Source organism: Laetiporus sulphureus (assembly GCF_001632365.1).
Source record: "Laetiporus sulphureus 93-53 unplaced genomic scaffold LAESUscaffold_38, whole genome shotgun sequence".
Classification (NCBI taxonomy): Eukaryota; Fungi; Basidiomycota; class Agaricomycetes; order Polyporales; family Laetiporaceae; genus Laetiporus; species Laetiporus sulphureus.
The window spans coordinates 145,307-172,678 of NW_024468547.1; the positions used below are offsets into that span (position 1 = coordinate 145,307).

Genomic DNA, 27,372 nt, shown 5'->3' on the forward strand with positions numbered 1-27,372 from the left:
CAGCCGTGTGGTTCGCTGATAGATAGTGATCAAGACGCCCATAGTGCAAAGGCTAGCGGGCGAGAACCTTGATGAATGTGAAAGATGCGTCTGATATAGCGTAAGGAGGGTCCTTGTGGGTCCTCAGCAGATGCCACGCCCTAATCGCCTGTCCGTGGTTGACAATGCACCAGACAACGGTGTTGAGCGAGCATATTCTGCGGAGTCTCATCACCTCTCGACAACCTCTGATGCCCTGCAGTCGATCTCACTCGGAGAAGGAGGAAGATGTGCGTACCAAACGATTGCGATGTCCTCGAGATCGTTAATCAAGATAGGCATGTGACTGCAGATTAGCGCCACCGGCGGCAACCTTTTCGCGCTGGGCGGTTCACCACCGCTATTACGTCTCGTTCGGTCAGTCAATCAAATGGAACATGAAAAACATCGCGACCCATGCCGGCCAGTAGCGACTAGTACATTTGCGGACAGCTGCAGAGCTGTGCCTCACAGCCTGCGTTGGCGGTGCGAGGTGAGTTCTGAACCACCAACAGGTCGACAACGGAGTTGAATCAGGAAACAGTTTATGTTTCCGCGAACGTTTTGATTGCAAGGGAATGGTGTTGGATCCAACGATTTACCTGCAACACAAAAGCCGGCGGAGTAATCCATACCTGGAAAAAGAATGCTCCCACGCCCTCCTAGTGTGCCTCGGCCTCGGCATTGCAGCCACTCTTAGCGCCTTCCACTCGCACTTCCACAACTTGTGCTCGCCAGATATCGCGAACCCTCCACCCTGCCTTCGATCTCAGCTGGATCCAGAGCACGCGGGCTGTGAGTCACTGCCGCTCCCGATGTTCCCAATTTCTGTAGGTGTGGAATAGGAATAGCGCTTGATTTGGGACTCAATTCGCAGGATGCCAGAACTGCACGCACCGGTTGACCGCGCTGGACTTCTCTTACCACCCCCCACTCGGGAGTCGGCCAGCAGATGCTGAGCGTAAGTTTAGGGTTTAGCCAAGGTCTCTGATTTATGGTTTATTCAGGCAGCTCCATTTCGGGCCCTCCTTGTTGTCCAGGCGCTGCCAGGGCTTGATTCCAACTCCTCGGAAATCCGTCGCCAGCGCATCATTATCAGCCCAGTAGGCAACAGATCTCATCTCACACCAAAGATTCGTCGGCCCGGCATGCGCTTATGTTCAGACTCGAAATGGCACCCTTCCTTCGAGCGCGAATTCGCAGGGGAAACAAACAGACGCCCAACAGACGCTGTGGACCCACAAAACGAAGTGATTTAACCGGTGAAGCTGAGCGCCCTCAGCCTCATCGTTAACTCCCCGCGTTATTGTAATGTCCTCCAGCTCCCAAGATAGCCCCCTCCGCGACCTCTACCTCCGGGTAGAACCCGCCTCCGATCTCGGTATCACCACCGTCGTGAGTCGATGTCTCGAGACGGAGCACTTCGATGTCTACCCCGACAACTCCTGGAACAAGGCCTTCCAAAACGCGGTCTCAAAAATCGGTCCCACTGTGGCAATCAAGGCACGCACCTCGGCCGTGCAGGCGGTGCTGGATGACGCGTGAGTCGATTGTTGTAAACGAGATCCGCTCTGGTTTGACGCGTTTTCATAGCGGCTACGGAGCACGCCAGATCGTACTGAACGACGACGTGGTACCGATCATCAGTTCTGTAACGTCTCTCCCCGACGCGTCAACATCATCATCATTATCGGCAGCGCTCATCGTAAGTCGATACTGATGTATGTCTGACCGATTGATCGTGGCTGATACCTTCGCAGCGCGAGGAGGTTGCTCTAGTCGTATGGGCCGAGTCCTCCGAGGCCGCACTGGCTGCTTATAATGACTTGGAACATCGGTTTAGGCACAAAGCTCGACTGTGCCACTGCGGTAGACAGCCAGGGTCATCCATCTCTCGTGGCGGCAGCTTCGGACTGCTGTTGCCCGCCTTCGACGTGGACCGATTCGACTTGAGCGGCCTCGGCGACGGGCTCGCGCCACTTGAGGATTTCGACACCTTGCATAACATAGAGGGCGGGCAGTCCCTCGCGGAAGAGTTCCTCTACAACACGTCCGACGGATATTCAGTCGAATTGGCTGAGCCGTCTTTCGCCACCTCCGACATGAGCATGTCTCAAGTAAGTAGTTTGGCGGATCCTTCGAGGGCTTAGCTGACAACTGCTTGTGCCGTGGTAGAGCCCGGCGTCCTTCAGTAGCGATCAGTTGTCGCCATATAGCGAGGCCAGTCCTTCGTCTACCATCTGGAGTTCATCCTCCGCGGCGAGCAGGAAGTTGACGTCGCCCTTCGTCGGCTTCGCCCCGGACCAGGCGATCCTCGCTACAATGTCCGAGTCTCCGAATATGGCGGTGTCCCCCATGTTGACCATCTCGCCATCGTTGACCATCTCCCCCACCTTGACGAATACTTCCGGCTCTCCAGTCCATGGCGAGGCGACCCCATACTACACTCCTCCCACTCGTCTGGAGGACATCGACGTGGACGAGGACGCAGATGGCGAGTCCGATGATGAGTCCGACGATAGCGTCGACTTCAATATGGATGCCGACGGCGAGTCTGACGACGAACAGTCCAACAATACGGATGCCTGTGCATCGCATGCTGCGACATTGCAGCTTTTGCCGACACCTTCTGCCCCCATCGAAGTCGAGAGGCCTGCAAGTAGCCAGCCTACCCCACTTCGTAAGAGGCGTGGCCGTCCGGCACGCTCCAGCTCGGCCCCTCTCCCACCAACTCTCCGTCTGTTAAAGCCAGCGACCGCCAACCTGCATCCTCTTCCTGGGCGACCCTCCGTCCCGAGCAGCAGCAGGCGACACTCGATGTCGTCTCCCACCGTGCATGAGGAGAGTCCTGCACATACGCATGGCTCCTTGTCCGAAGCTAGAATGGTTGGGCAGAAGTCGAAGCGATCGCAGTTCGAGGAGGACAGTAGCGGCCTGGACGCCGAAGACGGGGACGGGGACGATGAATACGTCGACGACATGATGACCTGCAGTGACGATGACGACTTTGAAGACCAGCTCGCGGATGATGACGATGACGAGTACGTCGACGACGAGGTCAGTGCACCACCTGCGAAGCGAGCACGTTGCTCCCCATCCACGTCGACGTCGACGGCAACGAGACCGCGGAAGACTAGGGGTCGGCGGCGCACATCCTCAAAGGCGAAGAAGGCGACTTGCCCGGAGTGCAAGCAGACCTTCGTTCGACGCACCGACCTCACACGACACCAAAAGTCGAGCTCGTGTGCGAGAGTGGACGTCTGGTTCGCTTGCGACAGCGACCAATGCTCGAGCCGCTTCAGGCGCAAGGACGCTCTGAAGCGACACGTGCACTCCGTCCACCGCTGACCAGGTTTTTATCTTGTATATTTGGATACTGTACACTTCATCTTGCTACCGATACCATCTGTACGTCGATATCCGGACTGCAGGACTGTCTTGCAGGCACTAACTTATTACTTTGCATTATGGTCCGGACACTGGCTTCATATTCGTTGTATATAGTTGCATTGTACTTGTGCATACTTGAGCACGTTGCTTGCAGCAATGCGCATTGCATTGGAATCCAGAGCTCTCCTGAGTGGGCGCATGAGAACGCGAAATGTTCTCCATCCTATCATCGTCTACCATGAGCCTTTCGACCACAAGACGCTCAGTGATAGCCTGCCGATGATCCGTCCGGAGGGTCAAGGTGTAGCCAGCTGCAACCTCAGCTATGCTTCCTCTGTAGGCGTACTTGGTGAAACAACCTTCCGGAAAAGTCGGAACGCGCGCTTACCTGACCACACCGCCATCACGCATGCGCATTGCGGAGTTGGTATATTGAAAATCGCGTCCGTTAAGCGCCGTTCGTCTCACTATGAGTCAAGTCGTCCAAATCGGGTTGACGCCCATTACCTCGCTGGCAGTGGCCCAGTGCAATGTGGAATCGGTTCTGCACCCTTGTTCCTGGTGGGCAGGCATGTGTTGATAGCAATGGAAGATTGGCCAAGATAGATTAATTGCTGGGTAATCCTATGATGCCCTGGACGAGAGCACTGGGGTACTTGACAGCTTCGAGAGGGCTGTGGGCGCTGCCACATTGGCATTCTTCCTACGAATCTAGAATGAGGAGCTCGGCGAGTTATAACAATTTTGCACCGGAACAGGATGTTCATAACAGGCAAGAGTGCGAGCAGCGCTCTCGTATGCGGAACGCGGCGTGCTGGTGCTGATAGAGTACACACACGGCAGCTTGAGCGTCCTAGCATCTGTTGGTGTCGCATCGTCGACAATGTTACACGTGGAGGTCAGTGGTGATCGCCATGAACGCTGCTGCGGATCCAGTAGCGATAATCATGAAGGCAGATCTGCTGTACTTGGTCCGAGCCTCGAGGCAATGAAGCTAAAATGATGCAGACGAAGCAGGCAAGTGCGGGAGGACCGAGAAACGCGAACGATGCTTGGATTGAGCGCTCCGGGGTCGACAAGCGATAGGCCAGAAGGTCGAAGACCGGCTTTTCTAGCGTTCATTTCTGCCTTGATTACACCGGTTTCTCATGCTGTACTAAACAAGCACGTAATGGTCCTCCAATCGCGAGATCGCTGTAGACCAATTCCAGATTGCAGCGCAGAGACCAAGTATCCCAATCCCAGCCGTCCCACAAGGCAATATTCACAGGTCGCATGAGCGGGGAGTTCCGAGGGACACGAGGGAATTAACGAGAGGGACGGAGAAAGAGTTCAGTAAATTCTCAATCGAGATGCCACGCTGTTCGGTGGTTGCCGCAGCACTGATCGTCATCGCGCTCTGAGCCCGAGCGGTCAGTTCACAACCATGTCCTCCCCATCGCAGACGGCATCGCCAACGGCCTCGAGCTCTTCGACGGCGACGAAGGACACGCCAGCGGTCTCCATAGACAGTCTTTTGTCTTATCCCAGTCCAACAGCCCCGGAGACTCGAGCCGCTTCATCGACTCAACAATCACGGCCTCTCGTCAGAGAACGACTATATGTCGGCAACTTGCACCCGACCGTCGACGAGTGAGTCAACTGTCCCAAATGCGGTTGAGCCTATCTCACTTGCCATGGTTTCCCATTAGGTATACCCTGCTGCAAGTGTTCAACAAGTATGGAAAGGTGTCCAAGCTCGACTTTCTCTTCCACAAGACTGGCCCGATGAAGGGCAAGCCGCGTGGTTACGCATTTGTGGAGTACTCCAGCGTGGAGGTATGTCCGTGGTATCTCCTCGCTAGGCCCGCTTGCTCATCCCGGGTTTCTCCTGCATGACTGTCCGTATGACCTCCTCAACGACATTGTCCGAATCAGTGACCCGGGGAAGAGACAGGGACAGGGCACGGCGCTAGTGTCTGCAGAACATGAACTGACCTTGCAATCACCCGTTCGATATTATAGGATGCCCAGAATGCACTCGAGAGCGCTAACAACAAGCTACTCCGAGGTCGAAAGCTCTTTATCACGTATGCACACCAAGCACCGCAAGACCAGACCGGTGCTGGATCGAGGTACAAGCGGATGCAGTCAGAGGCCTCAAAGCCCACAACGCTCAGCCTGCTGAAGAGCGCGTCTACAGGTCGTCAGGAAGCGTACGTCGCAACGACCGATGGCATCATACTCGTAAGCTAAAACCTCTATGACGGCTGCAGGACCGGAACGAAGATAGCGAAGATGGAGGCGAAGCTGCGGCAAATGGAGCAGTCTTCGTCCGGGTCCTCCTCACGTCTCCACCCATCCCTCCCATCCAAACCGACAATGGCATCCATCGTCGCGTCGACCATGGATGTGCCTCCCGCCGGGGCGCGACAATCCCTCCCAAGTATGTCTGCGCGCAAGAGGATACATCAGACGCTTCCCTCTCTCCCTATGCCCAATCCGACGAAAAGCACACCGTCGACTCCCCTGTTCCCCAGCGCAGCTACACCGCCTCGTGTGGAGCCTGCGAAGAAAGCTGCGACGCCTCTTACCGGCGTGCGGATAGTGAAGAAGAAGGATCGGTGACGAAGGCTTTTGCTTCTTTTGCGGGCTGCATTGTTTTAATAAGTTAAGGGACATGGGTAACGAAGCAGCCTGTCCACTTCTTGCGCAGCTGCTATAGTAGTGTTACAAGCGTAGTGTTTCTTGCGCATGCGGGTCTCGATAGGTTATCACATTATCATAAGCTGGATTTACTGGCTAATAAGTCCCTGGTAGTATATCGGTTAGTACACGCGCCTGTCATCAGTCTGTCATTTCTCCGAGGACGCGCGAAAGCGGGGTTCGACTCCCCGCCAGGGAGTAGCTTTTGCTCTTTCGCTCGTCCAACAACTTTTCCAGGCTCGCTGAGGGTGGGGAACGCGTTTCCGTTGTCAACTTTCTCATTTTACTTCTCAAACTGCCCGAGCAATCGCGGATGTCACGAAGACGCAAGGATATGTAAATGCTTTGTAAGCGCCGAACTCAATGCGGAACGCCTGCGCCAACCTAGGCTACTCATTTGACGGCACCACCTGCCACGTTCTTGCATCTGCTATTGGTGAGACTATCCCACTCTGTCGCATGTATAGTCCAAGCTCAAGGGACCACTTCTACACCATGTCCAAGGAGAAGGCGGACAATGCTGCGAACAACTACGGATATGCCAACGAAGGCATCACCCCATATATCTGTCCTTCGCAGATCGGGTACAGCGGGACCAGTCCCAGAGCTGCCGGTCTTTCTACACAACGTCGAAGAGCGAGCGAGACAATGCCATCACCAATTTGTGGTACATGGACAAGGCATTGCTTGTTACGTAAATTTATGATTGAATCCAAGGTGAGAAGTCTTAATGTCATCAAATGCTCACAGGGACTAAGCTGTCAATGTATAGGCATGCTACATATTTTGTACTGCACGATACTCCTTTCAGAAGAATTTTTTGTTTTGCTGTCACGATGGTCGTTATGCTCTGAATTTTGTATATGCAACGAATCATAGTATCCTTGCGCCATCCTTGTAGACGTAGCTAACGGTTACTAATGCTTAGATTCAGCGCTCAGCAGTCAAGAAACGCTGTGCCAGAAATGGCCATCTTCTTTTCTAGGACGTTTGGACGTCGCCACAACTCGTTTATCGCGTCTTGTGATGCAGACTTCACTGCATCGGAGGTTGCTTGAATCCGATGACACTTTTACCTCGTATGGTCGATAACATTCGGAGCTCCCAATCTTATGTTAGGCGTGCCAGACTCGTGACTGGACATATTGCCAGAGAGGTATCAGTTACGACGGCTCAAGTCCCATGGCGAGGATCTGCGCCGACATTCAAGGCCTTAAGCTCAAGACTCGCTCAAGGCGAAACATTTTTGCTGCCGGACACATGCCGCTCTGTATTGAGGGCTCGATGGAAGGACGCCACCATGATCCAATGCAATGTTGTTTTCAGGATTATCATGGCAGGCAAGCCTTCCTCTCTTCTGCCCGAGTCACACAATGCAGACAAGCATATGTAGACTCATAAATTTCTTCAGTGCGTCCTGGCCTCTTCGTTGGAATCTCTCGTCACTCAAAGCGGTCTTCAATCACCGAGAGGACGAGCCCCAGGCGTATCGGTTTCAGTAGACACATCTGGTGCTATCCCACCTAAACATTCGATGAAAATCTCCGCAACGCCAGCAGTGCGCCACAGATGCTGGCACAGAGGCTCTATAGGTCATCAAATTATGCTTTTTTGCCTACAAAGAACATCGATGTATCATTCTGCATCCATCATCATTTTCAGGATCTTCTTCGCATGCTGATATACCTGCTGGTGCGGCGCTGTAGAAACGATTGAAGATGCACCAAGCCAGTTTACAATCAAAGACATGAATCAGAACCTGTGAGTAGCACGCCCATATGATCGGACTGAGTTGACAGTATAGGAATAAACTCTATGTTGTTTGCGGTAAGCCCGACCACATTGACAAGTGTCTACTCCATCTGATCCGAGCAAGGTTGCTTCCCTGACGTTTCATACCACCGCGGCGTGTCGGAGGCATGCAGGGAGCGACTACAGGAATGCCTGTCGGTCACCGATTTCTAGCATTTCGCTACACTGTAGCAGCTAGGTATGATCACAAATCAGCGACTCAATTACTACTTGATCAGAGAGAATGCAAAATCAGGCAGCTGAACAAGCGCGCCATGCTGTATAAAGAGCACTAACGAGGTGAACCACGAACATTATCCTTTCCTCTCCACATCGTTTCCATAGCCATGTTCACTCGCAATGTCCTCCGCATTCTCCCCTTGGTTCTCGCTGCACTTTCTATGGCCGCAAATGCTGTGCCCAAGCCGGAGAAGCCATTGAATGAGGTATGCCCTCTGCATAACGAGACCCGCTCTCCGGAGATTAACGTATCGTTGTTGCATCACAGCGACTCTTGGCGAGGCTGGATGACTGTGGCGAGGTCTCTGAATCCGTCGCATTTCTGCAGGCCTATAGCCCCAGCTTTGAGAATCACTTCTACGGAGACGACGCCGCATCGATGGAGGGCTTGATCACCAATCAGGACTACATATCCGAGGGCGATGTCGGCCATGTTTTCTCTGCTCAAGTTGGGGTGACCATCCCGCTCTACGGCCTGTGGAGCAACGGGCGGCTGGACAGCTTCTACACCACGTCCAAGTCGGAGGCAGACAATGCAGTAGACAAGCTAGGCTACACCGCATATGGCACTGTTGCCTTCGTCTATCAGGACCAAAACTGCGGCAGCATCCCATTGTACCGCATGTACAGTCCTACCGCGACCGATCACTTCTACACGACGTCGGAGAGCGAGAGAGACAATGCCATCACCAACCTCGGATACGTTGATGAAGGTATCCAGTGCTACGTCCTCCCTACCGATGACTAATCTTGGGTGAGCGTCCCATCGTGATTATTTTAATATCTTGTACACCGACTGATTTGCTCTTAGACAAACATTTTTCGATGCAAATTGGCATTCTTATTTCTTGATCTCTGTGATTCATTGTAGTGGACTACAGTACATGTTAGGTGAGACCCGGGCAGTGTGGACATGGCCGTGGCTGGCCACGAGCCTCCAATTGACAGGTGTCGCCGTATGTTTGCCGTATGTTTGCTTGTGAGACGTTGCGCTGGAGCGCACGGTGGACGTTCCTCTCAATGCCTAACAGCCAGCAAGAACGCGATAGTATGAGGATGTTGGCATGAACGTCGTACCGGTGCAATTCTGGTTGGAATGATTCAACTTGGAAAAAGCAGCAACTACTCCTACGAGAAGAACAAACGATATGCACGGGGGTGTCTGTGAGGACCAAGTTGAAATGGAGCGACATGTCCGAGTTGTAAAGTTGTCAACCGGAAAGAGAGCTGGACTGCGTCGTGTGCCGGAACCTCCTCGTCGAACTGGACGACATAAAACTGCGGTTCGAGGAGGTCGTGCAGGTAGGCTGAGGAAACGAGGCACGGCCTGGCTGCAGCGTATCATCGCCAAACACAGGTCAACTCGCTCGAGCGTGCAGTGAAATGTCATTGACGCATCTCCAGGTCTTCCAAACTCTTTGAGGACAGCGGTGGCAATTGACCTCTTCTACAAATCACACCCATTAACTACCGTGAGGAGACGAACGGCGAGCTTCGCCCTCCTTTTAGAATTGAGCATAACCCGTGCACAATGACGGGCCTGTGCTCCCAAATGGCCGTCCATAAGTACCTCGCCGATCACATGCTCATTCTCGACCCATAGCTCACGCCTCTTTCCCGTCAGGCTGAGATCATGGAAGGGAAGGGGAGAACGTGGTACTGGTACCCTCAATCGGGATCAGGGCTCAGCATAGAGTGTAGAAGGACAGACTCATGAGCCCGTCTCACTCCGCCTGCCGCTGCTCATGCTGCATTTGCTTCTGGTTGATCATGATTTCGGAGACCATCTGCCATACTTGCATTAGGACCCGCACCCTGACCGCGTAAAACACCAAAAGAAGGACGATGCCTACCTGGAACTACCACCACTGGTTCCTCAACGCATCTCTCTGCTCGTCCAACACACCGCCGAGCTTCCAACTCGACAGAAATGCCTATACGCCTTCTTCCGAAGCTCTTTCTCGAGGGCTTTCTCAATCTTCATAAGCGTTCTATGTATCGTGAGCCCACACCAGGCGCGAAACGGGCAAAAGAGGAGGAACGCGCTGGCGGAAACTCCCCACCGCTGCTCTTCAAGCCGCGCGTCGACGGCGTCGGGGTCCGCCGAGTACGAGCTGTTTGCTCACCATCGTGCGCCGCACTGCGTCTAGCACGAGAAGCACGCCGCAGTTCCTGCCTTTCGCATCTGCTGCGATCATCTTATCAGCATATAGCACTTGAATTACGATGAGAGTGGGCGGCATACATCAATGGTCTGCACGGGCTCAACTACCTCCCAGACGACCGGCTGCAGCGCGGGCACAGCGATGACGGAGCCTGTGGTGGCGTCCATCGTCTGCAGCGCCCGATGCTGCCAGCGGGGATGTCGCTCAAGAGGGGCAATCCGTCGCCGGTGTCGAACGCGAGCGGGGGCGGAGTGAGGCCGTGCTTCGCGCTGCTAGTAGGGTCACAACGTTCTAGGCCATCCGGTCCGATGCAATCGTTGCAGCTTGGGTTGAGAGGAGTGGTCCGATGTGTGGTTCTTCGAGTGAATTGGAGTCCTTGATGGTCTCGAAGGTGGATCTACGTGCGTCTAGGGAAACGATGTGACTAGCACCAACCGGCGCTGCAGGCTGGACGGCTGCAGTAATCGATAAGTACAGCATTGTGTGGGCACATGGACGTCAAGTGGCAGTGTACTGTGCAAGGCTGCAACCTCGAGGCGGAAGGGCGCACACAAGGACCCACAAAGACGATCCGATAGGGCGGAGACATGTGAGGGCCAAGCTTCCTGACTCTTGCCTGTTTCACCCAGGATTTAAAACCGTGACAGTGCTCACCGCGCAGCACATTTGTTTTGTAACAGCAAAGGCTGCTGGTGTGCACGTTTGTGCAATTTTTGCTGATTGAAGTGCGCGGACAAAGGGAGACCGTGATGTGCACGTAAGCGGGACGCGAAGTTCGCATCCCATGGAGTACTCTGGACCGCCATTGAAGCCATCATCATATCCCTGGCAGGGTCAGCGTAAGGCGCCCTCAGCCACCGGCGCTCCACCAGCCGACGAGCCAGAAGCTTCGCAGACATGTCAAGGAAGAGAGCGAATTACCGATGATCGAACACAAGCGCGTAGAAGAAAATATTCGCGGTGAGCTCGCATCTCAAACTCGCTGCGCAAGCGAGGCAGACACGCAGAGCATGGAAACGAAAGCGTAGCACTCTATCGGATTTTGCAGGACATGTCATTAGAGCAGGTGCCGAGTTCTTAGCGAGAGGCAACCAGAGAAGACAATGAGAAAGCGTGAAGCCGGATTGCAGTCATAGCCATAATATGCGATACAGAGGGGCGAAACTAGTAGGAACAGCATCATACGACGGTACCCGCGTTGGCCGCGATACGCGGCCAGAGATCCGCCTGCCAACCATATGTGAGGAGAATGAACGGATAACATGAAGTACAGTGACGCACGCATTCTTTTGCGACTGGCCCTGTGATGGCGGAACCCTTCATCTCGCCCTTCGGGTTGACGATCACGCCGGCATTGTCCTTGTATGATGATAAGCCGCTCTGCATCCGTTCGATAGTTCATTGCACGCACCTCAAAGTACAGCACGAGACCCTCTTTCCGACGCCACGACTTGCGCTGTCGGACAACGACCACGGGCATTGCTGCAGTCGCCCAAGTCAGCCACCAGTTCCCCCACTAGCCTACCACCCATCACGAGTCACAAAGCGCGGCACTCACTCTTCTTCCTCAGTTCTGGCTTGCCCTTCTTCACCGAAGCAACAACCATGTCGCCGACACCCGCGTCGGGCAGACGATTCAGGTGCGAGCCGGTGCCGTACGCCTCAATCACGTAGAGCGACTTTGCGCCGCTGTTGTCCGCGCAGTTGAGCACGGCGCCAGTAGGCAGACCCATGGTCAGGCGGAACTTGTTTCCTGATGCACCCGCACCTGTTCGTTCCCATCTCAAGTTCAGCATCCTACCCAGCCACATAAACGGGTACTACGCACCTAGATATCGCGCCCATTTTCAAAGCAGCGTTTCCGACGAATAGTCAGCATGCACGCTCGCCTAGCTCATAGGATTTATGCGGTCAGGCAGCACTCACCTCGCTTGGACATCTTGCTGGAGGATTTGCTGAAGTCGCTGGCGCTTCTGCCTGTGCGCCAATACCAGTTGTGGCAAAGTTCTTTGCCGAGACATGCCGAGAGCCACTATACAGTTTATCGGTGTCTGCCGCAGATAACGATCTCACTGGGCGCTTCCTGCAAGCGTTGTGGCCTGTGTCTCTGGTCTGTACCGTTTATGGGGTCTGATATCCGTTCGCATTTTACTGTCGTTTGCTCCAATGTGCAGCTCCTGAATTCTCTGCTTTGGCTTGATAACTTTGTCTGTGCGAAGTCGACCAGAAACCTCGCAGATGGCGAACTACTGTTCCCAGCGTCGGCGATGATGTGGACCAGCGAATCTTTCCAGCCAGGTCGTGTCATATATGGGTGTTGTCTTTGCTGACCCGATAATACTGGTGAATCCAGCCATTGTGAAAGATGCATTTTAACTGGATTGTCGCAAATATTGCCGGTGCGCTGCTCGTTCTGGTCCCTGGATATGGCCGATCTACTTATTGGCAGTATCAACATGCATTCCGTATGTTGTGCGCATATGTAATTTCTCAGGATGGCCTGCGCAATGCTAATATTTGCTTCGTCTCTATTTGTGATGCTCCTTGACGGCACTCCTGCAACATATCGATATATAAGTTCAGCTGACCCTTCCGTTCGGTTCATTTTTGTATCTGTGCAGAAAGATATTATGATCGGCTCCTGTATCATGCTGGCATGAGTATCCTACGGTCCATCATCGGTCGGAACACAGGAGCAACTTCAGCGTGGCAGAACGGAGTCCTGATAGCTGCACCTCCTTCAAGCTGGAGCGGTCCCCTTCCGCGGCTATTACCATGGAGTACACCACACTCTGGTCCAGTCGTGTCTCGCATTTACCGTACCTGTGCGACCCGTTCTCATTGCTGACTTACTGTGATAAGTTCACTGAGAATGGGGCAGACACATCTTCCGGATCATCAGGTCCCGAAGCCCCCCCTCTTTGAAAGAGGGGAAAGCGTATTGTTGTTAGTTGAACATAAACTCCGGCTGCATTAGTCTGTCCCCATGTCAGTGCTAAATATCACATAACGGTTCATTCCAACGAGTCCTGCAAACATCTCAATTAAACTTCATTACCACTTCTCAGTGATATTGGACACGTTATAATTGGTTGACCTAGCTCTACACAGATATCGAAACACGTTGCTAACACATTGTACACGTCAGACAGCTTCGCTCAAATCACACAATTCCTGGTCGCTCTTGAACACGCTAAAGGCTGGATGGTGGAACAGCGAACGCCTTGAAGCGGATGGCCTCCGAAGCCGGTGCGACCTTCAAGGGCTTGACGGGGGCCGAGCCTATCGCCTTTGCGATGCGGTCCGACAACGTTTGGTCGACGGCGGCGAACACCGCGACTAAGAAGGGGGTCAGTGCCAATGATAGCGACGTTGTTGGGGAAATGACATACGCGTCCTGTTCTTGACCTCGGCGCTCTTCGCATTCCTGAGGTGGACCTTGACGTTGTGGACAAAGTGCTCCCGGTCAGTATCGTTCCACACCTTGAGCCAAAGGGCACGTGGCTGCTCGAAATCGACTGCGCAATAGGTCAGATGAGATTCCACACCGACCGCAGCGTATGATGAACTTACGCTCCGTGATAAAGCTGAGGTCAGCAGCGGCCTGGCCGAGCCAGATCTCGTGCTTGATATCCTGGTACGGCTTAGCCTTGTATCTGCAATGGGACGATTCGTCAGCGACGGCTTCCCGCGCGGAGTGAGCGGTACGTACTTGAGCGGCACCAAGCTGCTCTGGTAGTTGGGGCGAGCTCCCTGGCTGACGAACGTCATCGATCCGTCGCGCTGGAAGTTGGCGACCGGCGCAATTGGAGCGTTGACTGGCAGCTGATTGTAGTTAACACCGAGACGATGCCTGAATCTCCAGTCAATAACCCCATGCAAATGTCACAGCGAATTCTAAATCCGACTTGCCTGTGGGTGTCAGGGTAGGAGAAAAGACGCGACTGGAGGACCGGGTCGGCAGAGGCCTCAATGCCCGACACCGAGTGCGATGGAGAGAAAGCAGCCTGTAGAAGGCACCGTCAATGACGGCTATGAAGTACATAACAGATGCTGCGCCTCACCTGTTCGATCTCGGCGAAGTAGTTCTGCGGGTTCTCGTTGAGCACGAGCTTGCCGATCGGACGGAGCGGATACTCCTTGTGTGGCCAGACCTTGGTGAGGTCAAGAATGTTGTAGCGGAACTTCTCTGCCTGCTCGGCCGTCATCGTTTGCTGCACGAAGAAAAGCACACATCAATCAAAGCATCACACCGTAACGGAGAATGCACCTACGACGTAGACAGTCCACGACGGGTACTTGCCATCCTCGATGGCCTCAAACAGAGACTGGATGCCGTAGTCGGGGTTTTCTCCCGCGAGCCTGCCAGCCTCGGGCTCGGTAAGCGACTTTGCACCACCGTCCTTTCTGACGTGGATCTGGACGTAGTGGAACTTGCCCTCCTTGTTCACGAATTTGTATGTATGGCCGGAGTAACCGTGCATGTTGTGGAAACCATCGGGATGCCCGCGATCGGAGAAGAGGATCATAACCTGGTGGATCGACTCCGGGTTAAGAGAGAGGTAGTCCTATGGTACGTCTGTTAGGTTGTATGTCCATGAAACCAACTCGTAGTGCGCTCACCCAGAACATGTCGGCATCCTTGAGATGGGTCTGCGGATCACGCTTCTGAGTATGAATGAAGTGGGGGAACTTCGACGGGTCTCTGATGAAGAAGACGGGAGTGTTGTTGAACACCCAGTCAAGGTTGCCCTCCTCTGTCTTGAGCTTGATCGCGAAACCTGCAAGATGAATCGATCATCAGTATATGCATTCAGAGGACAACTAGCATGCGACCGACCTCGAGGATCACGGGCAGTATCTGCTGACCCTGATTCACCACCAACTGTAGAGAACCGAACGGTGGCCTTCGCCTTCTTGCCAACCTTCGAGAACAACGCCGCACACGTCAAATCTGTAATATCATGGGTCACCTCGAAGTACCCGTGTGCACCAGCGCCCTTGGCGTGCACGACACGCTCTGCGTATGCGTAGGGATATCAGCGAGTGGATTACCATGATCGGAGATTCTGACATACCCGGAATACGCTCGCGATCGAAGTGGGCGATCAGATCAATGTGGTGGAAGTCTGAGCATAGGAGGATTAGAAGATATTCTAATGAAACCTTGACCGTCCGTACCCTGGAGAAGCAGGGGACCGATGGTGCCAATGCGCTCTACCGCATAGGGCTCAGCTACCGGTGCACCCGTTGAAGTAGTATAGACAGCGTTATCCTGGGAGGCAAAGACCTGCTTGGAAGGCATCACCTAGGTTCTCTCTTCGCGGTGAGGTTGAGGGGGAGGTCAAAACGGGGAGAGCTGAGGGAGGGGTGGGAGTGAAATGGCATGCCTTTAAATTGCGGCGGCCTTCGCCCCTCTTCTTTCGCAGCGGCGTGATCTTCTGAGTGCCTCCGGCCAAGTACAATTGTCAGCTGGTCTAGGAGCGCATTCTCGCTCACTTGTGCGCATTTACTAATTAGCATCTGTGACCATGGCCTTTTTACCACGTGACCCTGATTCAGCAGCCTGTCGCCTGAGCAGGAATTGTAAAGACGCACGAAATCAAGATCCCTTTGTTTCAGAGTCTTCGTGACCTCGCATGTGCCGGTGGCCATCACACCCGAAGTAACGGATGGTATGCTCATGTCGGACGACGTGAATCACGCCTCTTACCTGAGCAGGGCGCGTATTCCAGTCCGCAGCTCCAACAGGAAGGCCTCTCTCAACCCCACAGAGCCATGATGAATAATGAGCCACAGTTGTCCGCGCAAACGACTTCACGGGTCCTCGTTCCGTGCTGCAAGCATCAATTACATTGCAAGCATCAATTACATTGAAAGTTCCGTATCTAAGAAGCTCGTCATTCTCAGTCGCCATTGACGCTACGGATGTCGCGAACACTTACCCGTATCATCAGAGAATCAGAGCTAAAAGAGCACTCCGCACAGCTCGCATCGTTGCCCGATCGAAGGACACTTCGTATTCCTTACTCACGTTGACCATGCATGGCTGTACTGCGTAGACACCCCGATTGGACTGGCAAGAACGCACAAAGGACATTGTTGGTGATGAGAGCTGTAGCGTGGGGTTGAGGCGCTATTCTGGTCATGAGACTCTGCCATTCCAGATAGCCGGAACGCGCAGGCCATCCACCCAATTTTCAATAGAAACCGGCGGATCCACGAGGGAGCCTTCATGGAAAGATCAATGGGGCGAAGCACGGCACGTTTCATCGATACCGTAGGAATGGCAGATCTAGGCCAGCAATCCTGCAGTCTGCGAACGGCCCCCCGCAGCGATCGCGACCTACGGAATTTGTTTTTGACCCGTTCATCAGCATTCAGATGATGATGGAGATCTGTCACACGAAGCCGGCAGAAGCACAAGACTCACCGCATCAGCATATGATTGACATCATGAGACCTCAGTCTTGCAAGCGATGAATGCCGACGACGTCGATGTATTACGGAGTGCAGGCTTGTGGCAGAACTTCCCCAGGAGCAGCGCGAACAGTCGAGGCAGAAATACGTTGGTGAGAAGAGAAGTTGACAGCGTGAGGGAGAGACGCATGAAAAGCTCAATAGCAGCGGATTCCTCTCTGGATGATTCGGACGGGGACCCTGGCACTCACGATGCCGGAACCGGAAAAGGAGTAATCCACGCAGCCAAGCTCGAGGAACGTCGGAATGTGAGAATGCACAAAGAACACCCCGATGCGAAAGAGGTGCTATAAGATGGCTTGCGAAGCTACAGCAAGTAGAGTCCTCCTCTACATTTCTCAGGGCCTCTAAGCTATAGAGCAAGACCACATAAGGCAGAATCTTCGTTGCGCGAAGCATGTTACAGTTCTGATTGTCTCATCGAGGTATCCGAACATATTTCAGGCCAAACTTAGATGTCGTGCAACCGCGTCTTGCCATATCTGATAACAGATTGTCAGCCTATTTTTGACACCGATAGGAGAAAGTACACTCCAACGCGTCGTCCCGGTGTTGGTGAGCTTGAGCATCCACGGTGTGCCCAAATTCCACGCTGACATGGCTTTTGAGGAATACTGGAATCTCTATCAGCATGAACAATTGCTCTCTTGCGGAAGGTGAATGGTTCCGCTGAGAAACCCCTAAGATCTCAACGCTCGACAAGCAGGAGATGGAAGTCGAGGAGAAGCGAATGCGACGTGGACGACTCATGCGATCAATAGACGCCCATGATGAGCGTCTAGTATCCAGAACTTGCTATCTCGAGGTTCGTTGCGTACTTGCATTATAACTATCATTGCAAAAACAATTCCTGCTATAAGATTGAATTCTCTGACCTTGACACAATGCCCGCTTCCTTGTCATAGAAAACATTTCGATCACGGTGCATCGTGGGCGATGATCAGTCGTTCTCCTTCGAGCTTTTCCTGAAATTCAAAACAAAGTTCGGAGCTTCCGTTTTTAACGGTTCTAGCATTGATGTGCTATGGAATACGAGACTGAGTCGACTTTCATTTTTGCAAGCCTTCTCGTCCATGAAAGACAGCACTTGGTTCGATCATGGTGAGACTCGTATTGTGTGCTCGCACATACTACTCTGCATAACTGCAACTACTACCAGGCACCTTGGGAGGATTGTCGGCCTCTTTCTCGCAGTCCTCAGGGCAACTACCTGCCCACTCAGACCATGAAGATCTGATAGCGAAAATGTTCATGGAGGTGCAATGCATGCCCGTTGCTAGTCTTCAGGGTGGGAACGCTCATGTGTTCATACTTACCAGCCGACTCAGAACGGATCACAGTGGAATTGTTGTGACATGCCCGGCGCTGCCAACGAGATAATTACCAATATGTTCTGCATTCCACCAGGGGAACAATCATCCTGCACTAACGCGAACAGGAAAGGTCAACTTGGGCGCATGCCAATGCTCAAGTGATGATTCCTCCAATCGCAAGCTTTCTTCGAGGCCGAGGAGCTCGAGATCGGTAAGCATGTTTGCTATCATATCTTTCCCACAACTAACGCTGTGAGACAATGTCAGACCCTGCGGCGTGAGGACATGCGGAGATATTTGATAACAGTGCCTGTCAGACCGCTCGTGATGGAGCGCTGCGACCAGATACCAAAATGGCGGCCGATTTCAAAGCGTCCGGTTTGCAGTCTTTTGTTTCTGGGCTCCGGCCGCCTGATGAAGGCTAGCGTCTAGAACGTTGATTGTGACGGTTGAGCCTGATTATCCGCTATGACAAAGGTTCACTTCGGAAGGCAGGCTTTTGCACCGGTTACGACATATGGGACCATTCTTTGGCATGTTCGTTATCACTACATGACAGCGGCCGGAGTTGCTGGCCTCCCGTCTCATGAGAACTATGTTGGGGACATTCCGCCGTAGTGAGCGGTTTCTCCTTTTCTACTGGGTTAGTGTGATACTTGCAGGATTCAACCTTGTTCCGCCGAGTCCCCTGGGAAGGTGCCTATGCTATCAATCGTTGATCCGCATGCGCATGAATTAACGGAGGATTTTCGACCGTCACTCGCGCGACAACCTGCCTAGAAGAGTATTCGGAAGCTGAGCCGCCTCATTCCAATGCGTCGAGTAAGACGTACCTCAAAATATTGGCCCAACGCATGATGGTCTAGATCATCATGCGCAATGTAGTTGGAGAAGTGCTCCGAAGAATTTTTTTTCAATCTCGAGGTCAGTAATCGTCGAGTTTGCAAGACCTTGAAAATACTACTACTGGCCAAGATTTGCCAGCGGCTACGGTTGTAAAAACGATACGGCTTTGCCGTAGTTGTTCATCGCGCTAGGAGCCAAGGTTTCTATCAAAATAAAGCGGAGCGGGGCATCGGAGCACTGAGCACTGAATATTGAATGGTGATGATTTGTACAAAAGTCTATCATGATGATGCACGATGATGAATCGAGTCCCTAAATCACCATGTATACCGACGGGCGTCTGATTCGAGCAGTAGTCACGTGACAATACCTTGTACGGATTTTCGTTGAGGGCCACAACTTCGCGCAAGGCCTCTCAGCTCGTACTCTTGCCGTCGCAGCTTCCCTTCCTCTCTCTACTTTGACGATCTGGTCCATACCTCCTGGGCACTCTGGCGCCAACGATAACATGAGCTCGAATGATCTGTTCTCGTTCTTGGATGATGCACCGCCCGAGCCCGAGGTAGTATCTCGAAAACCGCAAGGTGTCGGGACAGCGGACGTAACTGTTGATGATAATACATCGAATCGACAGGCTGTGTCTCCAAACAAACGGAAAGCGGTGTCCACTTCATCGGCTGGAACACCGCAGTCACTTGACGGAGATGTCACTCGGGCGCAGGCCGACGAAAATCGAGCAACGGAACCTGCATCAAAAAAGCAGCGGACGTCGGAACCCAAGTTCCTGGTAGTCGACGACGTTGAGATCGAGGCGAAGAGAGAGGTTGCAGCGAGCGCTGGTCTTACTGGTGCAACGGAAACTGGAAGCCGCTTGGAACTCAGGCATCAGGTGCGTCATGTTGAACTCGATCTGAGCGTGCTGCATTATTAAAGTCTAACCACAGGTCCGACATCAAGTAGCCGTTCCGCCTGGTTACCCATATGTACCAATATCGCAGCACATTCCACCACAACAGCCTGCAAAAGAGTACAAGTTTACCCTTGATCCCTTCCAGGAAGTATCTGTCCATGCAATTCAACGTAATGAGAGTGTGCTGGTGTCCGCGCATACCAGTGCAGGGAAGACGGTCGTAGCCGAGTATGCCATCGCTCAATGTCTTCAGAACAAGCAGCGTGTCATCTACACAAGTCCCATCAAGGCTAGTATTCGCACTCTTTGAACCGCTGCACCAGTTATAGAATAATATCATAGGCATTGAGTAACCAAAAGTATCGCGAGCTACTGGCTGAATTTGGCGACGTCGGATTGATGACCGGAGACGTAACCATCAATCCATCGGCGACATGTCTCGTGATGACCACGGAAGTGCGTGAGCCACAATGTCTTGAACTCTTCAAACGCTGACTGAGTCCATAGATTCTGCGATCTATGCTGTACCGCGGTTCCGAGATCATGCGTGAAGTTGCATGGGTCATATTCGATGAGATACATTACATGCGGGACAAGGAGCGAGGAGTCGTGTGGGAGGAAACAATTATTCTCCTCCCGCACTCCGTCCGCTATGTCTTCTTGTCTGCTACGATCCCAAACGCGATGCAGTTTGCAGAATGGATATGCAAATCACACGAGCAGCCCTGTCATGTTGTCTATACGGATTTCCGCCCAACGCCTCTGCAGCACTATCTGTTTCCTGCTGGCGGCGAAGGCATTTTCTTGGTGCTCAACGAGAAGGGTGAATTCCGAGAGGACAACTTCAGCAAAGCCATGGGTATGCTGCAGGATAGAATGGGCGATGACCCCGCTGATCCGAAGAGCGGCAAGGGTCGAAAGGGCAAGTCAAAGAAAGGAGGAGAGAAAAAGGGTATGTAGCGTTCATTTTCCAGCGGTCTCGAATGCACGTTGAAAGTATCGCAGGCCCTTCAGACATTCAGAAGATCGTCAAGATGATCATGCTGAAGAATTACAATCCAGTGATCATTTTCGCTTTCAGCAAGCGCGAATGCGAAGCGCTGGCACTCACTATGTCGAAGTTCGAGTTCAATACGACGGACGAGCAAGACCTCGTGACCAACATCTTCAATAACGCCATCGACAATCTTTCTCCCGACGACCGCAAACTCCCCCAAATATCGAACCTGCTCCCTCTGCTCAAGCGTGGCATCGGCATTCACCACGGTGGTCTCCTACCGATCCTGAAAGAAGTCATCGAGATCCTCTTCCAAGAGGGTCTCATTAAGGTCCTGTTTGCGACCGAGACATTCTCCATCGGTTTGAACATGCCCGCGAAGACAGTCGTCTTCACCGCAGCGCGCAAGTTTGACGGCCGCGAGTTTCGCAACCTGTCGTCTGGTGAATACATCCAGATGTCTGGGCGTGCGGGACGTCGTGGTCTTGATGACCGCGGTGTCGTCATCATGATGTGCGACGAGAAGCTCGAGCCGAGCTCAGCGAAGGAGATGATCAAGGGAGAGGCAGACCGCCTCGACTCTGCGTTCCATCTGGGCTACAACATGATCCTCAACCTGATGAAGGTGGAGGGTATAAGCCCGGAGTATATGCTCGAGCGTTGTTTCTTCCAGTTCCAAGCCAGCGCAGGCATACCGGTCCTCGAAGATGGTAAGCGTGCCTATTCAATACATCCTTTCCCTCCTCTAATGATGTTAGAGCTGCGACGTGAAGAAGAGCGGAAGCAATCGATGGCGGTACCTGATGAGGAGCTGGTAGCCGAATATTACGAGTACCGGCAACAGCTCGATCAGATGGCTGCCGACTTCAAAGAAGTGGTCACGCATCCACATTATAGTCTTCCGTTCCTTCAGCCTGGCCGTTTGGTGAGGATTAAGACAAAGACAGATGATTGGGGCTGGGGAACTGTCATAGACTATCACAAACGACTCCCTCCGAAGGTCAGAATGATTGCCATTGCCACTCACGGGGTAGATCGCTGATGAACCAATTCCACAGAACGTACCTGTGGCTGGGTTGGATGACATCCCTCCTCATGAACAATACATCCTGAACGTCTTGATCAATTGCGACGCCTCGTCTACGTTACCAAAGGACCGCAACATCACTACTCCAACTCCAGGAGGGGTCCGGCCTTGCCCTCCAGGCATGCCAGGGATACCTCTTGTGATTCCCGCGCTTTTGTCTACCGTCGAGTCTATCAGCCGATTACGCATATACCTGCCCAAGGATATTCGACCGTTATCTGCTCGAGAAACCGCTTTGAAGAGTATACAAGAGATTCAGCGTCGCTTTCCAGATGGTATCCCTCTGCTTGACCCCGTCACGGACATGGATATAAAGGACGAAAAGTTCAAGGCACTTGTGAAGGTACAGCTTCATTTGCGTGCATATTGAGACCCTGTCTAACTTATCTGCGTAGAAAATTAGCATCATGGAAGGCAAATTGTATTCAAGTCCATTACACAAGGATCCCCGCTTGCCCGAGTTGTACACATTGTATGCACGCAAGCAGGAATGTCAGGCGCATATCCGAGAGTTGAAGAAGCGGGTACAAGCAACGAACGATGTGCTGCAGATGGAGGAGCTGAAGTGCAGGAAACGTGTCCTCCGACGACTGGGCTTCACGACATCGGCGGATATTGTTGACATGAAGGGACGGGTGGCATGCGAGATCAGCACTGGCGACGAATTGCTGCTGACCGAGTTGATCTTCAACGGCGTCTTCAACCCGCTCTCACCTGAACAATGTGCAGGACTGCTCAGTTGTTTCGTCTTCACAGAGAAGGTCAGCGATATCATACGCTTACATATGTATCGGCGATGAAGTCAACCATCTCACGCAGAGTGAACAAGTCACCAAGCTCAAAGAAGAGCTCGCGGCGCCGTTACGCGCGATGCAAGAGATGGCACGACGAATAGCCAAGGTTTCGAAGGAGTCGAAGCTACCTGTCAACGAGGACGAATATGTCCAGTCTTTCAAGGTAGAACTTATGGATGCTGTCGTGCAATGGTGTAGAGGCGCGTCGTTTTCCGACATCTGCAAGGTTCGTTTTCCGCGATCCAGAACGGCCGATCGAGCTGACAACAGTTGCTGTGATCCCAACAGCTCACGGACCAGTTCGAAGGCAACATAATCCGCGTTTTTCGGAGACTGCAGGAGCTCATCCGACAGATGAGCCAAGCAGCAAAAGTGATCGGCAACGACGAGTTGCAGCAAAAGTTCGACAAGGCATCGGAAATGCTTGAACGGCCGAATTCAGTCATATTCTGCTCATCGTTATACCTGTAGTTGCAGCTTTGTCGGTCCTTCTCGTGTGCTTGCCGGCTTTTATGGAGATCATCTTTGGAAACCCTGCTTGTATTGTTGTACATTGTAATCGCTGACACGCACACCTCGCGCAACTCGAGCGCAAGCTTCAACCACGCAAATGAGGCCCCCATAAAAAATTCGTAAAGCTATAGACGGGTATTAAGAGTCCTCAGCATGCACCATCATCGGTCCAGACACCCGCTGTTTTTGCATTGAGATGAATTAGCCTTTAATCTATGTCAGAAAGCAATGTCATTCACCTGAACCCCCCGGCGTGTCTCCAGAGGTCCACCACTTCGCCGTCCACAAGTCACCATCTGTTACAAATTCAACTTCCGTGAGTATTTAGTCTGTAATCTGCTCGAGACACTCGCCGTATGTTGCGGTATCTCCTCCGGTGTATGTAGCCTGCGATTGCAGTCAATCACTGTCCAAAGTATGCAATATAGCAATGCGAAGTCTTACCGTTGCACTCCATGCTCCGACACCACTGCATTGACTAGAAGCAGTCGTGGTAGGAGCAGCCGACGAAGCAGCCGACGATGTCGGCGTGGGTGCGGTTGAAGATGGAGCAACGCTAGAAGAAGTAGTTGATTCACCCATGTTGTTGGCGATATTAGTCCACTCGCTATCGGAGTAGCTGCGGAGTAATATGAGCCGATCTGAGTGATTCATGCAGCTCATACCACTTACTCGATGTGGTTCTTGGATCATACGGGACGCGTCAGCCTCAATGCCGCCTGGAACAATCGATTCCAGCTTACCGCTGTCTGATCCAACGTGCCATAGACCTGCGATGCCGTGTAGACCAATGACTCAGAGCCAACCTTGTCGGTGGACAACTAGAACCACAAATTTGTGAGCCTGAACATGAAAATTCAGGCACGTTACTGACTTCCCAGAACATCGATCCGGCTAGCCCGTTATCCATGACATATTGAGCTTTCTTCGTGACGATGCTCGGAGTGTCATACGACACGAGCTCCATGCTGCTGGAATCATAGGAATAGCTGGCGACGTCCGTGTAGTTCTCGTACACCTAGAGCAATTCTCTCAGTAGATGGCCTCAGATAGGGGACTGCTTGGACGAACCGTTGCGCCGGCAAGTGGAAGATCACTGTAGGAATAGATGCCTGCCTGCAGTGTTCCGGGACCAACCTACAGCGCTTTTTAGTAACTGTATGTCATGTCGACTCAGTTGAATAGAAGACCCACCCCATTGTACGCAGCGCCGATGCCAGCCGTTTTCTCGAATGAGCGTCCATACAAGGGAATACCTGCGGCATCTGAGGATGATAGACTGATCTAGATATGAAAGCTGCGCACCCATCGTGATTTTGCTGGGAGTAGCGCCATTTGCTATGTACCATTCGAGTGCCAAGTGAGTGGAGACATTAGTGAGTTGATGGTCATACAGGTTGGCTGGACGACGTCTTAGCCATACGCAGGATCTCAGAACCACGGGCCCCTTACCTTGATTGGCCGTCTAACCGAAGACGGTAGTAGTCAGTGGCGACGGCATTCTCAGCGGTGAAAGACACTTACGATGTTCAGCCAGGAACCAGCATAATCATATGCCTGATCGAACGGTCAGAAAATGGCCGTCAAGTCACATAAGACAAATTCATTTACCATTAGATTCCAGTATGTGAGCGCGGCATCCATTTGCGGCACGTTGAAGTATTGGTAATTATCGTAACCTGCAGGCGATGCAGCCTGTGAAAAGCGCTCTCAGCATGCCTTGGATTCTTTCTTATTCACGCGTTTACACACCGTGATCTGGTATGGCACAGTGTCGCCCTTCTTCGTCGCCAGCGCATCGAATCCGGCGCGCAGTTCCGTCAGAAGATCAGCGAATCCCTCCGCGAGTGCAGGCGTGTTCGCATACTCGAAATCGATATCGATACCATCGAAGCCGAAGTTCTCCACGAAGCTGACGGCACTGGTGACAAAGTTCGCGCGGAGACCGGAGTCGGTGACAAACGAAAAATGGCCGTCCTGCGAGTACGTGTATCCACCGACAGAGAGGAGGACCTTCAGGTTCCTGCTGGGCGTCAATTGATGCCCAAGTGAAAATCCAATGTCGACTCACCTGTTTGCCAACTTGAAGAGGTACATCTGGCCAGAAGTTAACATGGTGCAACCTAGCCATAGTGTGCGCGAGAGCAGCCAACCTGTTTCAAACAACCATACAGGTTATTGCCAGGCTGGTTCCATGAGTCTCCAGTAAAATGTTTCTGGATGTGTCCATGTCAGTTCCAGTCATCCGAGAAAGCATCGTACAATGCTAACCTGTTCATCGGCATACGTATCCGTAAGCGAGATGTTTCCTGTATCGGGAGAAACATCCGCGAATGCGTATAATATATGCGTCAGATCAGACGGCGTAATGTTCGACGGCTCTGTTAATTGTTTCAGTATATGTCCCTGCACAACTCATTAAGTACTCACGGAAGTTAGCGCCGTATATGCCCCTGGGAGAGTGAAACGATAAGGAAGAAATGTATGGATACTGCAGGACTGGCGTGACTGACCAGTTCGTGAAGTACGCGGCTTGAACGTAACCATCGTTGGACCTCTTCTTCACTACCTGTGGAGTAGGATCCCCTGTTGTATACTCCCTTGGGGGATCCATATAATCCGCTGGACGCTGCATGACCTGCGTCGCGCTCACGCAAGTGAGGGCAGCGAACGCGATGGTCGCAGTGAACACGAGACGATTGAATGCCTTCGAACACGCCATAGCAGGGAAGGAGCACTGAAAACAATAGCGACCACTACGTGCGAGCAGGTGAGAACCTTGGCGAACAGAGACGTCGGAGAGCCGCTATGAATGCAGCGAGCCCTTTTATATCACGTCCACTGTGGCTCCTGAACTGCATGGTCGAGCAACATGACACAGAGAAGGCTGGCATCGCACGGCTGAGATACAAAAATGGATCCATGCGCCCTTTCGGTCTTGGCGAAAACGGTTGAGCATGAACGCAGGTGTCTATACGGAGGACACGTGGAAGCTGTAAGCGAGGTCGGATTGTTTGGCAAACGAGATTACTGATTGGGACCCCTCGATAACGTAAAATTGATGTATGGCATACCAGAGGTTATCAAATGCCATAGAGAGCTCTGTGAAGCGAGTAACACAGAAAGATTCGCCGATAAGACCGGTGACAGGAATGTTGTGTATCGAGGATGTGAACGAGCTCGTAGCAACGGTGCGCACGAGAGCCGGGATTGGGCGTTGTGACCTTGAAAGACGGCACCATGCAGGTCGAACATGCGTACGGCAGTTGCGACCGCCGTGATACCGGGAAGTGCATATGTTGAGATACCAGTCAGCGGAATGTCTTACTCTCATGCTGAAGGGCCGGTACCTGATAGTGTGCCATGTGAGGAATCCATCTTTGTGAACTATGAGAGACGATCTTCACACTATTGGTACCTATCGCCGAGCATTCACACAGAGACATGCTCTGTGTCCACTCAGCTTTGGCCAATAAACAGCATAGAATGTGACGTACATTGCAACTAATCGCTATTCGAGTCTTGTGCATGAGAACTGCGAAGCTTGTAGCATCGAGGACTTCATGCGAAATTGATGTCCGCCACTGTGCGGCACAGCGATAAACTCGACTTCCATCCTGCGTATCAAACGATCTTGCTAAACACCGGAAGGCCGGAGCATAAGTACAAGGACGCGCGGATCCAACTACGACAGCCACCGTCCAGCCCACTGTCTCTATCAGATGATGAGCGTGATATGAAGTCGGACAGCATGGTCGTTGCAGGAGAACATGGGTGTGTACCATATGCAGCACGAGCGCACCTGGGGATCACGTATGGCATGCCACCCTGGGCAAATTCTTCCCACGCATCACGATTAGCGAGTCTTCCCTGCATGCGCGAACAGGTACGAGGATTCTCGATAAATGGAAAGGAACGAAGGAAGCTCGTCGACCGTACACGGAGCAACGATCTTCGGATTTCATATTTGTTGCGGGGTACGATGGCAGCAGGGTTCTTTCGATGCACGATTGTTGGACGTGCAGTATTCATGGTCGCATCATGTTAGCAACTGCAACAGCTCAGTTCACGAAAGGAATACGATAGAGGCGGAGGGTTTTGTCATCGTTAAGCCGCGGTGTTTAAGCCCAATAACTTTGAGCC

General features: G+C 52.6%; 14 protein-coding genes and 1 non-coding gene across 15 annotated transcripts; 10 read left to right on the plus strand and 5 right to left on the minus strand.

The window, feature by feature from the left end:
• Positions 1-540: 540 nt before the first annotated feature.
• Positions 541-1,376, plus strand: LAESUDRAFT_728928 (uncharacterized protein). Its single transcript, XM_040909543.1, has 2 exons — positions 541-846; positions 916-1,376. The coding sequence occupies exons 1-2, from the start codon at positions 597-599 to the stop codon at positions 975-977; spliced, it is 312 nt and encodes a 103-aa protein (XP_040761385.1). The 5' UTR covers positions 541-596; the 3' UTR covers positions 978-1,376.
• Positions 991-2,254, plus strand: LAESUDRAFT_329638 (uncharacterized protein). Its single transcript, XM_040902042.1, has 3 exons — positions 991-1,559; positions 1,612-1,723; positions 1,779-2,254. The coding sequence occupies exons 1-3, from the start codon at positions 1,330-1,332 to the stop codon at positions 2,166-2,168; spliced, it is 732 nt and encodes a 243-aa protein (XP_040761386.1). The 5' UTR covers positions 991-1,329; the 3' UTR covers positions 2,169-2,254.
• Positions 2,184-3,465, plus strand: LAESUDRAFT_329530 (uncharacterized protein). The gene has a single exon (XM_040902041.1). The coding sequence runs from the start codon at positions 2,341-2,343 to the stop codon at positions 3,364-3,366; it is 1,026 nt and encodes a 341-aa protein (XP_040761387.1). The 5' UTR covers positions 2,184-2,340; the 3' UTR covers positions 3,367-3,465.
• LAESUDRAFT_330068 (uncharacterized protein) lies at positions 3,361-4,184 on the plus strand. The gene has a single exon (XM_040902044.1). The coding sequence runs from the start codon at positions 3,565-3,567 to the stop codon at positions 4,012-4,014; it is 450 nt and encodes a 149-aa protein (XP_040761388.1). The 5' UTR covers positions 3,361-3,564; the 3' UTR covers positions 4,015-4,184.
• A 517-nt stretch (positions 4,185-4,701) lies between these two features.
• Positions 4,702-6,190, plus strand: LAESUDRAFT_704285 (RNA-binding domain-containing protein). The gene is made up of 4 exons (XM_040906546.1): positions 4,702-5,040; positions 5,100-5,226; positions 5,413-5,603; positions 5,664-6,190. The coding sequence occupies exons 1-4, from the start codon at positions 4,835-4,837 to the stop codon at positions 6,013-6,015; spliced, it is 876 nt and encodes a 291-aa protein (XP_040761389.1). The 5' UTR covers positions 4,702-4,834; the 3' UTR covers positions 6,016-6,190.
• A 7-nt stretch (positions 6,191-6,197) lies between these two features.
• Positions 6,198-6,292, plus strand: LAESUDRAFT_t68. Its single transcript has one exon. It is a non-coding gene; the product is annotated as a tRNA-Asp (tRNA).
• On the plus strand, positions 6,283-6,997 carry LAESUDRAFT_329957 (uncharacterized protein). The gene is made up of 3 exons (XM_040902043.1): positions 6,283-6,529; positions 6,598-6,810; positions 6,973-6,997. The coding sequence occupies exons 1-2, from the start codon at positions 6,457-6,459 to the stop codon at positions 6,789-6,791; spliced, it is 267 nt and encodes an 88-aa protein (XP_040761390.1). The 5' UTR covers positions 6,283-6,456; the 3' UTR covers positions 6,792-6,810; positions 6,973-6,997.
• Positions 6,998-8,102: 1,105 nt separating this feature from the next.
• LAESUDRAFT_330092 (uncharacterized protein) lies at positions 8,103-9,039 on the plus strand. The gene is made up of 3 exons (XM_040902045.1): positions 8,103-8,330; positions 8,393-8,878; positions 8,936-9,039. Exons 1-2 carry the CDS (start codon positions 8,232-8,234, stop codon positions 8,870-8,872), a joined length of 579 nt encoding a protein of 192 aa, XP_040761391.1. The 5' UTR covers positions 8,103-8,231; the 3' UTR covers positions 8,873-8,878; positions 8,936-9,039.
• A 1,015-nt stretch (positions 9,040-10,054) lies between these two features.
• On the plus strand, positions 10,055-10,867 carry LAESUDRAFT_716038 (uncharacterized protein; the record flags this gene model as incomplete). Its single annotated transcript, XM_040907220.1, has 4 exons — positions 10,055-10,231; positions 10,358-10,540; positions 10,585-10,690; positions 10,767-10,867. The coding sequence occupies 4 exons, from the start codon at positions 10,055-10,057 to the stop codon at positions 10,865-10,867; spliced, it is 567 nt and encodes a 188-aa protein (XP_040761392.1).
• Positions 10,868-11,191: 324 nt separating this feature from the next.
• Positions 11,192-12,246, minus strand: LAESUDRAFT_704287 (60S ribosomal protein L17/L23). The gene is made up of 5 exons (XM_040906547.1): positions 12,216-12,246; positions 11,848-12,057; positions 11,701-11,771; positions 11,571-11,648; positions 11,192-11,516 (listed from the first exon to the last, which is right to left on the minus strand). Exons 1-5 carry the CDS (start codon positions 12,226-12,228, stop codon positions 11,469-11,471), a joined length of 420 nt encoding a protein of 139 aa, XP_040761393.1. The 5' UTR covers positions 12,229-12,246; the 3' UTR covers positions 11,192-11,468.
• A 1,236-nt stretch (positions 12,247-13,482) lies between these two features.
• LAESUDRAFT_738164 (catalase) lies at positions 13,483-15,594 on the minus strand (the record flags this gene model as incomplete). The annotated part of the gene is made up of 11 exons (XM_040910862.1): positions 13,483-13,628; positions 13,682-13,807; positions 13,863-13,945; positions 14,002-14,142; positions 14,202-14,296; positions 14,354-14,503; positions 14,564-14,857; positions 14,913-15,070; positions 15,130-15,309; positions 15,368-15,418; positions 15,471-15,594. The coding sequence occupies 11 exons, from the start codon at positions 15,592-15,594 to the stop codon at positions 13,483-13,485; spliced, it is 1,548 nt and encodes a 515-aa protein (XP_040761394.1).
• A 572-nt stretch (positions 15,595-16,166) lies between these two features.
• Positions 16,167-17,592, minus strand: LAESUDRAFT_330386 (uncharacterized protein). Its single transcript, XM_040902047.1, has 3 exons — positions 16,723-17,592; positions 16,235-16,635; positions 16,167-16,177 (listed from the first exon to the last, which is right to left on the minus strand). Exons 1-2 carry the CDS (start codon positions 17,166-17,168, stop codon positions 16,320-16,322), a joined length of 762 nt encoding a protein of 253 aa, XP_040761395.1. The 5' UTR covers positions 17,169-17,592; the 3' UTR covers positions 16,167-16,177; positions 16,235-16,319.
• Positions 17,593-19,345: 1,753 nt separating this feature from the next.
• Positions 19,346-23,504, plus strand: LAESUDRAFT_728938 (antiviral helicase). The gene is made up of 11 exons (XM_040909544.1): positions 19,346-19,817; positions 19,873-20,127; positions 20,181-20,294; positions 20,346-20,790; positions 20,844-21,545; positions 21,594-21,835; positions 21,894-22,265; positions 22,318-22,683; positions 22,742-22,942; positions 23,005-23,411; positions 23,471-23,504. The coding sequence occupies exons 1-10, from the start codon at positions 19,437-19,439 to the stop codon at positions 23,185-23,187; spliced, it is 3,261 nt and encodes a 1,086-aa protein (XP_040761396.1). The 5' UTR covers positions 19,346-19,436; the 3' UTR covers positions 23,188-23,411; positions 23,471-23,504.
• On the minus strand, positions 23,261-26,103 carry LAESUDRAFT_330211 (carbohydrate-binding module family 5 protein). Its single transcript, XM_040902046.1, has 19 exons — positions 25,743-26,103; positions 25,660-25,682; positions 25,501-25,610; positions 25,383-25,445; positions 25,301-25,326; positions 24,982-25,252; positions 24,841-24,924; positions 24,754-24,786; positions 24,682-24,694; positions 24,535-24,630; positions 24,424-24,485; positions 24,301-24,366; positions 24,104-24,247; positions 23,973-24,050; positions 23,902-23,912; positions 23,674-23,848; positions 23,583-23,616; positions 23,469-23,525; positions 23,261-23,409 (listed from the first exon to the last, which is right to left on the minus strand). The coding sequence occupies exons 1-19, from the start codon at positions 25,949-25,951 to the stop codon at positions 23,378-23,380; spliced, it is 1,587 nt and encodes a 528-aa protein (XP_040761397.1). The 5' UTR covers positions 25,952-26,103; the 3' UTR covers positions 23,261-23,377.
• A 28-nt stretch (positions 26,104-26,131) lies between these two features.
• LAESUDRAFT_330472 (uncharacterized protein) lies at positions 26,132-27,154 on the minus strand. The gene is made up of 3 exons (XM_040902048.1): positions 26,727-27,154; positions 26,580-26,678; positions 26,132-26,453 (listed from the first exon to the last, which is right to left on the minus strand). The coding sequence occupies exons 1-3, from the start codon at positions 27,012-27,014 to the stop codon at positions 26,313-26,315; spliced, it is 528 nt and encodes a 175-aa protein (XP_040761398.1). The 5' UTR covers positions 27,015-27,154; the 3' UTR covers positions 26,132-26,312.
• Between the last annotated feature and the right edge of the window lie 218 nt (positions 27,155-27,372).